At 58.1% G+C, this 11,586-nt stretch overlaps 1 protein-coding gene across 1 annotated transcript; it reads right to left on the bottom strand.

Annotated features, from left to right (window-relative positions):
• Positions 1 to 1,957: 1,957 nt before the first annotated feature.
• CPNE7 (copine 7) lies at positions 1,958 to 9,916 on the bottom strand. Its single transcript, XM_070953068.1, has 14 exons — positions 9,881 to 9,916; positions 9,475 to 9,549; positions 9,304 to 9,378; positions 8,211 to 8,294; positions 7,842 to 7,931; positions 7,439 to 7,537; positions 7,179 to 7,265; positions 6,820 to 6,879; positions 5,833 to 5,966; positions 5,528 to 5,582; positions 4,811 to 4,862; positions 4,327 to 4,460; positions 2,673 to 2,909; positions 1,958 to 2,095 (listed from the first exon to the last, which is right to left on the bottom strand). Exons 1-14 carry the CDS (start codon positions 9,899 to 9,901, stop codon positions 1,958 to 1,960), a joined length of 1,341 nt encoding a protein of 446 aa, XP_070809169.1. The 5' UTR covers positions 9,902 to 9,916.
• Between the last annotated feature and the right edge of the window lie 1,670 nt (positions 9,917 to 11,586).

Genomic DNA, 11,586 nt, shown 5'->3' with positions numbered 1-11,586 from the left:
TTCCTGGGGCTAAGAGAGAGGGACTGGCTTGATGTCACCCAGCTGCTTTCGTGCCCAAGGCAGGACTAGAACTCAGGGTCACCTGCTTCCTAGCCTGATGCCTTCACCATGACACCAAACTGGTCCTTGCAATAAGATTAACATGAGACAATTAAGTGGTGCTCCAGTCGTGGCCTGCAGCTCTTGAATCGCTGTCCCTGAGGGGCAGATCCAGCTTTCCCTCCTTCAGATTGGAAGCGCCACTGTGTTCTGCTTTGCTGCCTTCTGGCTTCCTTTGACGCTGTGTTTTTGGAGGCGATGCTCTGCCTGCAGCCCCAACTGCAATTCGGTTTGGGCTAATTGGCATCAATTCTCCAAAGCAGACACTTCAGCCAGACAATGGGCATCCTGTGCCTTTGAACAATGCAAAAGCTGGGAAACGTTTTTTTAAAAGGAGGTTTAGGATGTCACAGCTGCAAGAAGAGACGCCTCCGGATAGAGGCTAGGGGGGCGTTCGGCCCAAACCCACCACTGGGCCTCACCCTGTAGGTGTACGGAAGCTCCGCTTGTCTCAGTGGTGCTGGCATGCGGAGTGGCCACCTAAAATCTCCATCCTCCATACTTTTTGCCAATTCTTAAATTCTGCAAAAGACCCCTAGAGAAGCCAAGCCGCCTGAAGTCTGCCTGTTTCCGTAGAGGCGGTTTGTCACTCCAGAGCTGGTCACAAAGGACCAAAGTGCCCGTTTTGTCCCGACTGTGACATAAACCACGTGGTGCCACAGCTCACACGGCACGCTGGGCTCCAGTCAGAAATGGCCTTCTGTTTAAACCTGGCTCGAGTTTGCAGTCCATGATTGTTTCAAGATGTTTATAAGGGTCGATTTTACTTTCCCCCCAAAAGGACAAGAGGGATCAAAATCTCTTTTTTAATCTCTTTTTATTTGGCCGTCTTCCTGGATACATTTAGGATTTCTCATGCAACCATCAGCAAATGACACATCACAGCAAAAGACAACCATGGAACACACAGGGGGAAAAGGGCCCCCAGACCCGAACCGCTTCATGCACAGGAGGCGGCTGTGGAATGGACCGAAGTGCCTTCGCAACACGGACCGGGACCTTTGACCTGGCTGTGCCCCTGTGCCACGCCAAGAGGCGGCCTCATCACCGTCGGAGCCCTCTCTGCACACCGAGGGGAGGGGGCCGAGACAACCCAGTGATGGCAAGGGTCTCTCTGCCGCACCCCACCTTGCCAAGGGGCTGGTGTGGGAACAGCTGCCGGTGCTGCGGCTCCAAGAGTTGGAACCCTCCAGGGATGGTCCTGGGCTCCTCTGTGGAAGGCAGGCTCAGGGCCCATCCTGAGGGCCTTCCCAACCTACTCTGTGAATTCAGCTCCTTGGGGTGCCTCTGTTTTCTGCCCCCCTGCCCAGAATGCCCCTGCTTTATTTACTCCTTTGTTTCCAGGGCGTCCCATTGCAAAGAGAAGGGGCGCTGCTGTTCCCTTGAGCAGTTTCAAGGGGCGTGTGTGCTGTTAAATATACAGAGGTTTATTTCCCTGCCTGGGAGACACCAAAGGAAGGGCGAAGAGGAGCTTTCTTGGCCCGTGTGGATGTATCTGAGCGACAGTGATGACGGGCAAAGGGCACCCACTTCCCCTCTCGGCCTGCTTCTTCCTCTGTACCTTCCTCTCTCTTTCCTTTGCAATCCTGCTGCCCCTTTGGCATTGCCCAGCTTGGAGCGCCTGCTGTCCTACTGCCCCCTCTCTATCCCCATCTGCCCTCCCTCATCTCAGGGCCTTTCCTGGACTTGCTGGCCTCTTGCACAACTTTGCTGTCCTGGTGCTCAAACAGCCAGGGGGGCGCAGGAGACGTCCTGCTCTGCGCAGTGGAAAGAGAAGCTCTCGGTGGGTCTTGCTTTCTGGAGGACGAGCACAAGGAGGGGAGACGGACGCAGGTGGACGGGTGGGGTCACTGCGGATTCACTGCGGTGAGTTCAAAGCAGAGCCAGGGGTGCTCCCTTTGGGGCCACGGGGGGGTAAGGCCTTGGAACTGTAATATTCCACCACCTGCTTGGGCACCTCTGCCAGCACACACTTGGCCAGGGCGGTGGGCGAAGCCTGGAAGACAAAGAAGGCCGAGAGGTCAGCTGGCACCTGCCATCCCGCTGCAGGGCCTGGTGTTTATTCTAGCAGCTTCACTCGGCAAAAGGACTGCAAGAAGGCAAGAGCTCTCAACTGCCAATCAAAGCAGGAAAACCCCCACAGGGGGATCCTAGGATACATGCTCCTAGGGTGAGCAGCAGCTGGAAACCCTGTGGAGAGCAGTTCGGGCATCCTGTGTTTTCCAGACCCTTTGGGCGGGCCGAGCCAAACTCCCCCTAAAGCCCTTCCAGGCTGCCTGGATCCCATTCAGCTAGGAACTCTCATCAAGGGGTCCCTGCTCAGCTCTGCTCGGGGGGGGGCAGGGTAGCCCTGGGGGGCGGCTGGAGTCAGGGTCCTGGCACCATCTGGGCAGCATCAGGAGAGAAGGGAAGAGCAGAGCAGGAAGGCCGGGAGAGACCTGGTGAAACTGTTCCCAAATGGATCCCCGGGGAACCTGCAACCCAGTGGCTCCAAGGCAACCTTTCTCCATGCTGGAGGTGCCCATAGCTGCAGCCAGATGGGGGGGCGTCCTGCCTGAGGGAGGGGGACTTACATTCTTGAACTCTCGGAAGGGGACGAACTGCACGATGTCCCGCATGACAGGCTCGCCTCTGGGGGAGCGAAGGATCCCATCGTCCCCGTCCAAGATCTGCATGTCGGTAAAATCGGCGTTGCCCACCCCCACAATGATGATGGACATGGGCAAATAGGAGGCCCGGACGATGGCTTCCCGCGTGTCCGCCATGTCGGTCACCACCCCGTCGGTTAGGATCAGCAGGATGAAGTATTGCTGTGAGAAGAGGAGGCAGGTCAGGAGCGGGCAGGAAATTAGCAGGACGGGGACAGAAGAAATTTCGCAGGGGACAGTCAGGGGTGCAGACAAAACTCCTCCAAATTCTTCCTCTTTGATGAGCCTCGCAGCCAACGGCCACCAACCAATCTTGTTGGCACACAGAAGGGGCAGCACTGCAGCCCCCCACAAGACAACAGCCCCTCCCCCCAGGGCTTCCTCCTTCAAAAGAGTGAGGGGAGAGGGGTGAAATGCCAGAGAAGGGAACCTCCTTTCTTCTTGGCAAAGGACAAATCTCTCTCTCTCTGGGTCTTCTCTGGCATAGCTGCAGGGTTCCTGTACATGTGTCAAGGGCTACAATCCCGTGAGAGCAGCAGAGGCACAGTGCCAGTTGGCACCAGCCAGAGTGGGCAGTGGGCCTAACTCTGGAGATATGCTGCCCTCCACGGGGGCTCTGCAAAGGCCCGAGAGGCTTCTGACAACCCCTGACCCATCGCAGGGCCCAGAGTTTGGGTGGCCGGAGGTCCTCCAGAAATCCCGGCCTCCATTCAGGGATTCCATGGGAAAGCAATTCACTCCGATTTGAAATCAGTTCGGGAATTGAAAACCAATTGTTGTATTAAATGCCACCGCATCGATCAAGTAGTTCACGTGTTCTGTTTTTGTTTTTTAATTCCATTTGCTTTCCTTAATCAAATTGACCCGATTCAAAATGCCAACGTTGACGGACAAGTCCAAGAAGGCTGGAGCAGATTCGCTTCCTCCCTCAGGCTCCCCGGCCTTCCTTCTCTGCTCTGCCGGGAGCCCAGCCTCCCTCCCTCCCGCCCACCACCCACTCCCACCCCAGGCTGTGCGGACGGACGCATCAGTTGCCGCCATTAATTGATAGGACTGGCAGCAAAGCTTTCAGCCACTTAGTGAGCCTGCCAAGAGCTGTCAAGACCAGGATGAGCAAAGTCTTGCCTGGGTCCTCGCCCACTTGGCATATGTCAATAACGGAGGGGAAAATTTGTTCCAACCAATGAAGGAGAATCTTTGTAGCTCAGGGTTGAAAAGAGGGGCCCCTGGGGCTCTCTGAGCCGGCTTGTTTTCTTGCAGACGTTTCAGGACCCAAACTAGGAAACTTCATCAGTTCTGTTACCCAGTTTGGGTCATGAAACATCTGCAAGAAAACAAGCCGGCTCAGAGAGCACCAAGGAAGCCTCAATGCTTTCACGCCTGCAGGCAAGGAGACCAATCCACCACAACAACCCTGCCTACCTGGGGCTCTACTTTTCGATCAAGCGGAGGGACAGCTTGCTGGTTGGAAGTTTGGCAACAGAGCTTAAGCTCCAGCAAATGTGGGGGCCCCGAGGTCAGAGGAGACTCAACCCCCAACTGTCACCCAGAATGTTTCTGCTGATTCCCACATGCTCACCGAAGCTTCCTGGGTCTTTTCTTCATTTGCAGCTACTTTGGCCACTTTGGAGATGATGGGTGCCACGTTGGTTGGGCCGTAGAGCTGGATCTTGGGCAAGCAACTCTGGTAAGACTCCACCACCCCCTGGATGCCTAGGGAGGAGAGGGGAGGATTCAGAGGGCCCTTTGGTGCAGCACAGGTGAGGCAGGGGGAGGGGGCGCGTCTTCCCAAGTGAAGAGAAAGTTTGAAGAAGCCAGGAGCAGAGGAAAAAACCTTCCTGCTCCTCCCAAGGAGCCCCCAGGCAGAAATTAGAGGCACTTCTGCAAAGGCTTCTCCTTTCCTGAATCCAGGAGGGTTTGGGCTGTTCTGGGGGAGGGTGGAGAGAAGATGTGCTAATCCACCACGTGTCCCAGTGGCCTTTTGGCCTGGCAGGGGCAGGAGAAGCACCAGGGAAAGTGCCAACCAAAAAGGCAGAAGGAGCAGAAGCTGACTGTGCCCTCACCTTCACACTCATCATCCTCGGCACTGAAGTTAATGGCAAAATCATGGGAGACCTAAAGGAGGGAGGGAGGGAGGGAGGAAAGTTGGTTAATTGTGGAGCCCCCTCCAGCCCGTTTCAGAGGCTGCCCTGTTGGCATCATTTGGTGGATGGAAGCCGTGGCAGCTGCTCTGGTATCCTGGAGGACTCAGAGCTGTCAAAGTGCCAGGGGGACCCAATCACTCAGCCGGTTGGCAAGAGAAGGTGGAGGGAGGTCCTGGCGGTGGCAGGAGGATGGGGCTGGATGCAGAGATGGCACAAGTGTCAATCTGCCCTGCTTCACTGCTGCTTGATGGGCACACCAACACCCAGAAAGGCTGGTCAGCCAAGTGCTAAGTTCATGGCAGCAAAGCAGCTGAGAAACTTGTGGGACCCTGAGGCTGAACAGCTTGGCTGAGCAGACCCTTCAAGACCTCCGAAAGATGCCTCCAGAGTCCTGGTGTTCTTATAAAGGCAAATGAAAGGAAATGCCAGGGCTGGAGGTATGGGCAAGAGGCAGCTGCGATGGTGTGATGGCAGCTCACCCAGCTGCAGGTCCAGCCTCCTACAGGAACACTGGCCAAGCTCCTCTCCAATGGGGCCAGCTGCCTTGGGGACCAGGATGCCTCTGCTCTACTGACCACCCCCCAGCCATTGCTTCTGCCCCCACTGGTCCTGTTTCACGCAGGTCCCTTGACTTACTTCATAGTTGGGGGGGATCCTTGCTCCAAAGCCCAAGGCAGAGAATTTCTTGTCACTGTGGAGAGGCAGAAACTGGTCACTCTGGCTGCAAAGGGCTTGGAAGCCCCTCACCCAAGCCCCTCCTCTTTGCTTTCCCCAAAGCCCCTGACTTCACCATGGGGGGGGGAGATGCCTCCAAAATGGCTGCTTATCCCCATCGGGATGAAGACTTGAACTGCCCAGGTTAGAGAGCGCTCCCCCCCTTAAGTGCAACGTCCCTTCAGAGCCTGTCAACACCTAGATGCCCCCTGCCCCCCCCATGTCACCTGTCGTAATCTTGGCAAATCTCCCCCACGGCCACCAGGGCCTTCAGGTATTCGTTGGGTTGGTAAGGGTTGATGTAGTGCAGGGAGCAGCTGTTTCGGGGGTCCCCATTGGAGGCTGTGAAGTCAATGGCCACCTGGGGGGGAAGGAGAGGCAGAGGGGGTCAGAGGGAGGGAGCCAGCAGGCTGGTCTCCCCAGCTTTGAGGCTAAATCAAGGGGGGGCAGACCCTGGATTCCCCGTCATTTGCCACGGGGTCTGAGATGAGGGGCACAGAACCCAGCCACCCTTGAGAGGCATAACATCTGGAAAGGCAGATGAGAACGTCCTCAGTCTGGTTCCTGCCCCAAGTGAAGAGAAACCAACATTGAACAGGAATAATCAGGCAGGGCCCATTTTAGCCCCTCAGGCCTGAAGTCGCAGTGAAGCAGGAATCGCCGCCGTCTCTCTCTCTCCCTCCCTCTCCACCCACCCACCCACCCTGCGTGTGAGGGGCTCTCGTTCCTGGGATGCTGCCCGTCGCATGCCCTCGCCAGCAAAGTGGGCCCGGAGCCAGCAATCTGTTCCTTGCCATGTTCTGGAACTGACTCACTCCAGGAAGGAGATGCTCTTTCAAAACGCAATCTGCTGCCTGCTTCTTGTTTTGAAAGAAAGAAATCTGTGCGGAGCTACCAACGGGGCGCTCCAACCGCCATGGCCAGAAGCTGAGGTGACCAAGGAGCTGGTGGGGTCCCAGCCCGCCTGGAGGGCCAGCCCAAGACAAAGCCCACTTTTCCAAAGTCTCCAGCCCCTCCCCCGATGCTTAGCCTCTCCCTTGCCAGGATAAGAACGGACGGTGTGCCCATATCTAGGCAGCGAAAGGGTTAAACAAGCCCCCAGACCCAAAGAGGTGCCCCTCGCTGGAGCAAAAGGGGCGCCCCTGCCTGGCCCTGGCTCCAGAGACCCTTGGCCTGCTCTGGACCAACCGAGGCGGCTGAGTGGAGCTACTCACCGTGAAGTGGATCTGGCAGCCGCCCATGATGTAGTCCAGGAAGGAGTAAACCCTGTGGATCTTCCAGAGAATCTGGGCATCAGCCAGAAGCAGAGCAGGATGAAAGCTACATCCTGCCAGCTCAACTCTGTGCCCAACACAGGGCAACAGATCTGCAGCCCGGTAGGCAGAATTACAAGGAGTGGGCCAGGCCTGCTGCCACCCACAGCAGGTGGGATGAAGGGGGCAAAAGCCTGTTTGGATTACCAATATTCACAGCAGACCCATAACCCACCCCTCTGCTCCCCAGATTCCCCCTTGCTCAGCCCCAATGCACCCCCACTGATAATGAGAGGCAGGCCCATGGACTGGCCACTTACCTTCAAGTCCAGGAGAATGACCACACCCGAATTTCGGTAGTTCCGCTTCTTCAGTTTGTACTTGGGATTCATGCAGTCCCACTGGATCTAATGGGGGGAGGGGCGAAAGGGATCTCTTTTTATTCTTGCTGGGCAATTCAGGTCGGGACAGAGACCAGCCCCATCCAGCCCCTGTGGATGGCTGCTTTCTCTCCAGGTAGCCCCCTCCCCAGCTATGGAGCTCCCCGGGGGGCTGCTTGGCTTCCTCCCTGCGCTCCAACCTTGTTGCCGCCTGTGGCTTTCTGCATCTCCTCGAAAGTGGTGTAAAACTCCCCGATGAAGTCGTGCTTCCCTCGGGAGTCATAGTCGAAGATGACACACTGCACACAAGAGACAGTCCTTCAGGACCCCTCGGGATGGGGCCCTTTCTGCCCAGGCCTCCTCATCCCTCCCCCTCCCCCAGGACCAGAGGGTGCTGGCCTGGCATCCTCCCTCAGGGCCCCAAGGCAGCAATGCACGGCTGGTCTCAGAAGTGGGTATGGGAGGCAACATCTCGGAGACCTCCACTCTCCACAAGCCTTTTTTGTAGCCTGCTGGGGGCGCTGCTGAAATTGCAGCCCGAGCAGCTGGGGTTGGCTGAGGGCATCAACGGGTGGCCCTTCGCCCCCCCCAAAAAAACCTCACCCTCAGCTTCCGCTTCTCTTCACAGCTGCAGAGGGAGTTCAGGGACACTTTGAAGGGCTCCCAAATGGGGCTCAGGTTGTTCTTGACAAACTGCGAAGCACAGGGACAGGGTCTCAAAAGGCAGCCTTTGTGGGGGGGCAGAAGGGGGTCCTTGTCCACAAGGGCCTGAAGCTTTCCTAGTCAGAGCCCAACAAATGCCTCTCTCCTCTGCTCCTTGAACCCCTCGGGCCGATCTGAAGGGGGGCAGTGAGGAGTGAGGGGACAGGAGGCCCGGCAACCCCAAGGGAATTGCTGCACTGCGCTGGAGCAGGTCTCTCTGACCAGGGGTGCTGGGAATTTATCCTTTGGATCCTAGGAGGGGAGTCTTACCTCAGTCCGGTGTACCAGCTGCTCACTTCCATCATCATTGATCCGGTAGATCTCCAGAAAGGGATCTGATTTACTGAAAAGATCCTAGGGGAGACAGGGTTAACCTGTTATCAATGGGTGGTTCTCCTCCTGCTCTTCCTGGGGTTCTGGGGTGTGCAAACGACATGATGCCACCTATGGCAAGGTCCATCCCAGTTGTGTCCTTGTGTGACGGTGCCATCGTTTTATTGGCCTGAAGGCTTGTTGCAGGGGTGAGAGGTGGCCAAACCTGGGGAGTTTTGCTCAATCCCACCTGGATCTGTTCTTCCTTGGGCATCTGAAGACCACTCCCCACTTCATTGGATGGTTGGGGAAATGAAGGGGATGAGTGGGAGTGGGGTCCCCTAAACTCCACCCCCTGGAAGGAAAGGGGCAGCACTTTGTCTTGCATGCAGGCTGGCTGGGAGAGAAGAGTGAACCCCAGCCTCACGGGGACGCAGAAGCCCCTTCCCCACAGACAGACCCCATCCAGCAAGTTCTCCAGCATTCCTTCCTCTCCTTTCCTGCTCCATCTGTTCAACTTTTAAATATCCTTTTTCATTTTTTAAAAAAGGCATTTGTATTCAATTTCACAGCTTTGATGCCAGCCTGATTTATCTCTGTCACGTAAGATGACGAATTTGCATGGATGGCTCTGATTACAGGCGCACACACGCACACACAGCACCCATTTGCCCATGATGTTCGCTCATGTCCTCAGTTTTTCATTCCTAATAAAAAAGGCTGCTCAACCTGCACCTTTTCCCCTTCAGCTCCTGAGCAGCTGGTGGAAGGCAGGGGGCTGAGCAGCTGTTTCGGTCTCCTCCTCAAACTGGGCCCTTCCTGCTCTGGGGGGGGGAACTGGACTCTGGTGCTGGGGTGGGGGCTATACTGGCACTTACCTGTCCAGACCAATTTATCCCCCATCCCCTGTCTGAATGGCCTGCCCTCCTGCAGCATCCCAACTCCTCTACCCCCTTGCCTGCCCCTCTCAAGCCCAGTGTGGCCACATCGACCCTCCCCAGGATGGTCTCTCCCAAAGGAGAAGAGCCCAGCCCCCCCGCCCCTCCCCCACCTTGTCATCCAGCTTCTTTGCCCGAAAGAAGAGCTCCACAAAGCCGTTGTCTCCAGAAATCTCTTCCGAGGTCACCTGTGAAGAGGGTCACGAGAAGCCCGTGGGTCAGGGGGGCCTCCCAGCCTCCGCTTCCAACCTGCCACGGGGTGGGGGCCGGAAGGGGGCACTCACTGTGACGGTGGACTTGCCGGCGGGTTTCCCGTACTTGAGAAAGAGCGGCTTGCTCACCCGCTTTTGAGCCACGATCTGCAAGGAGGAGCAGAAAGGTGGGCGGAGGGGCGCCTTCTTGGGGTGGCGGGGCTGGGCCCACCGCCTTTCCCCGCAGCCGCTGCTCGGAGCTAGCAAGCCTGGCCCCCTGCCCGGCGGAGAAAGGGGCGTCCTAAGCCTTGCGGTGGGGGCAGGGGTCTCTCCTGCCGGCCAGCCCGCTGCCTGCCAGGGACGCCCAGTCACGCCCTCCTCGAGGCGCAGCGGGCGGTAGGACGGGGCGGTCTCTTCCCAGGGGCTGCTTCGCAGATTAGGCCCCCATCCGTTGCGCTAACCGGTGAGGCCTTGGCGTTCAGCGTCCGGGCCCCCTTACCTGTCCCACCGTGCACTCCATGCCTCCCAGGAAGTCGTCATCGTGGGTGCCCACGCCGCCGTGCCCGTGGATGTCGTAGACTTCGAAGCGCAGCTTCTGCACCTCCTCAAAGTAATAGTCCACCATGAACACCTTGGCGAAAACGGGGTTCAGGTTGCTTCTGATGACCTCGGACCGGTCCACCTGGAGGCAGAGAGAGGCGGCGTCACCCCGAGACCACCGAGCCCAGAAGGCTTCGCCTGGCAGGGAGATGGAGAAAATGCAGAGCTCCGACCCTTCCCCGCTGCCCTTGCAAATGGCGGGCTCGGGGGCCCCGCCGTCTTCTGCGCTTTCCTCCCCCGAGGGAAGCAGAGCGGGCGGGTGGGCGGCACAGCCCGGTCCAGCTGATCCTGGGCAGGGGAGCGTCCCGAAAGAAGGCCCCGGGAAGGGGCGCTGCGCCTGGGTTTGCCCAGATGATTTCAACCTCCGGTTGCGCGTCCGGAACGCTCAGCCCGCTTTGCCCCAAAGGGGCGCATCTCGGCTGCGCCCTCCGAGCCAGGGCAGGGGCTCCCGGCGGGGCCCTTGGCCTGTTGGCTGCCCCGGTGCGCCCTAGAGGGAAAAACACACGGAGTGCGGGGCTCCCACGCAGCCATAAGAAGGAGCCTCGGCTGCACCTGATGAGAAGCCAAAGCCGGCACGGAGCGCGCGCTCTTCCCAAGTCAGCTTGGCTGGAGCGCGGTGCCTTTGCCCCCCCCCCCACACACACACACTTCGGCTCTCGCTTCTTCGGACGGGCCCTCATCACGCCTCCCTTCGTCTCCCGCCCGAAAGCGGGCTCGGCCATCCCGTGACTCCCTGCTGGGAAAGAAGGAAAACTTTACCTAAACTTTCGGGGAACAGAGCGGTCCGGGCGAGCGGAATGCAACTGAGATGCTAATGAGCGCCTCCCGGGCTCATTAGGGAAAGGAAGCTGGGGGTGGGGAGGGGTGAGGCAGGCGTGGGGCTGCTGCTCTCGCTCACCTGTCCACACCGGTGACTTAGCGGGGTGGGGAGGGTGGCTGAAGATGAGCAGCCAGGACTCTGGCCACCCCTCCCTCTCTCCAGAGGCAGCTGTAAATGCTGCTTGGATCTTTGGCCTCGGGCCACCTCCCCCCTCTCCGGGGGCCTCCAAGGGCACCAGCCAGGGCCACTCCGGTGGGAATTCAGGCCTGCTTATCCAGGAGCGGCTGGGGCAGGATTGGGCCTTTCATGTGGAAGGAGACCGATTGGAGGACAGGTGAGTCTCTCCTGGACCTGCAGCCGGAGGAGCCTCTAGCAATGCTCTGGGCCAGGGATCTGCAAGGCCTGTTAGGGACAGCAACTGGGTGCCCTCCAGCTCCTGCAATGCCACGGCCCTTTGCCCTGTCAGCGGGTGGCAGAGAGTCAAACCCAACCTGCCTCCCCTTTTCCCGGCTCTTCAGGGGAGAAGCTGCCTTCTGAGGGACCACATAGCTCCTGGCTCAGGTAGCAGCTTCTGCCAAAGGCCATGTTCGCTTCCTGGAATTGTTCTCACCTAGCAAGTCATCAGTCGTGCTGCTTTTCAGAAAGGAAATCAGATATAATTTTATGAAGTTTCAGTGCCTGGACCTGCCTGGTTTTCTATTTCCTGCCCATCTGTTGTATCAGAGGGAGTGCCAGCTCCCTCTCATCAGCACCCAGGTCAGCTCATTCATCCCTAACTGGTCCTG

This window comes from Pituophis catenifer, unplaced genomic scaffold (assembly GCF_029215685.1).
Source record: "Pituophis catenifer annectens isolate HBS135680 unplaced genomic scaffold, rPitCat1.0.hap2 SCAF_13, whole genome shotgun sequence".
NCBI lineage: Eukaryota > Metazoa > Chordata > Lepidosauria > Squamata > Colubridae > Pituophis > Pituophis catenifer.
The sequence above is the reverse complement of the archived record's forward strand: the minus strand, read 5'-3'. Positions and strand labels throughout refer to the sequence as shown.

What these genes read in the sequence shown, in the direction of transcription:
- CPNE7 (XM_070953068.1), bottom strand. Translation starts at nt 9,901, where the DNA reads ATGGAGTGCACGGTGGGACAG. An exon ending in CCGGCAAGTCCACCGTCACA is followed by an intron (nt 9,379 to 9,474) that starts GTGAGTGCCCCC and finishes CCCTCTTCACAG; the next exon opens with GTGACCTCGGAAGAGATTTC. An exon ending in GGATCCCCCCCAACTATGAA is followed by an intron (nt 4,863 to 5,527) that starts GTAAGTCAAGGG and finishes TCCCTCCTTTAG; the next exon opens with GTCTCCCATGATTTTGCCAT.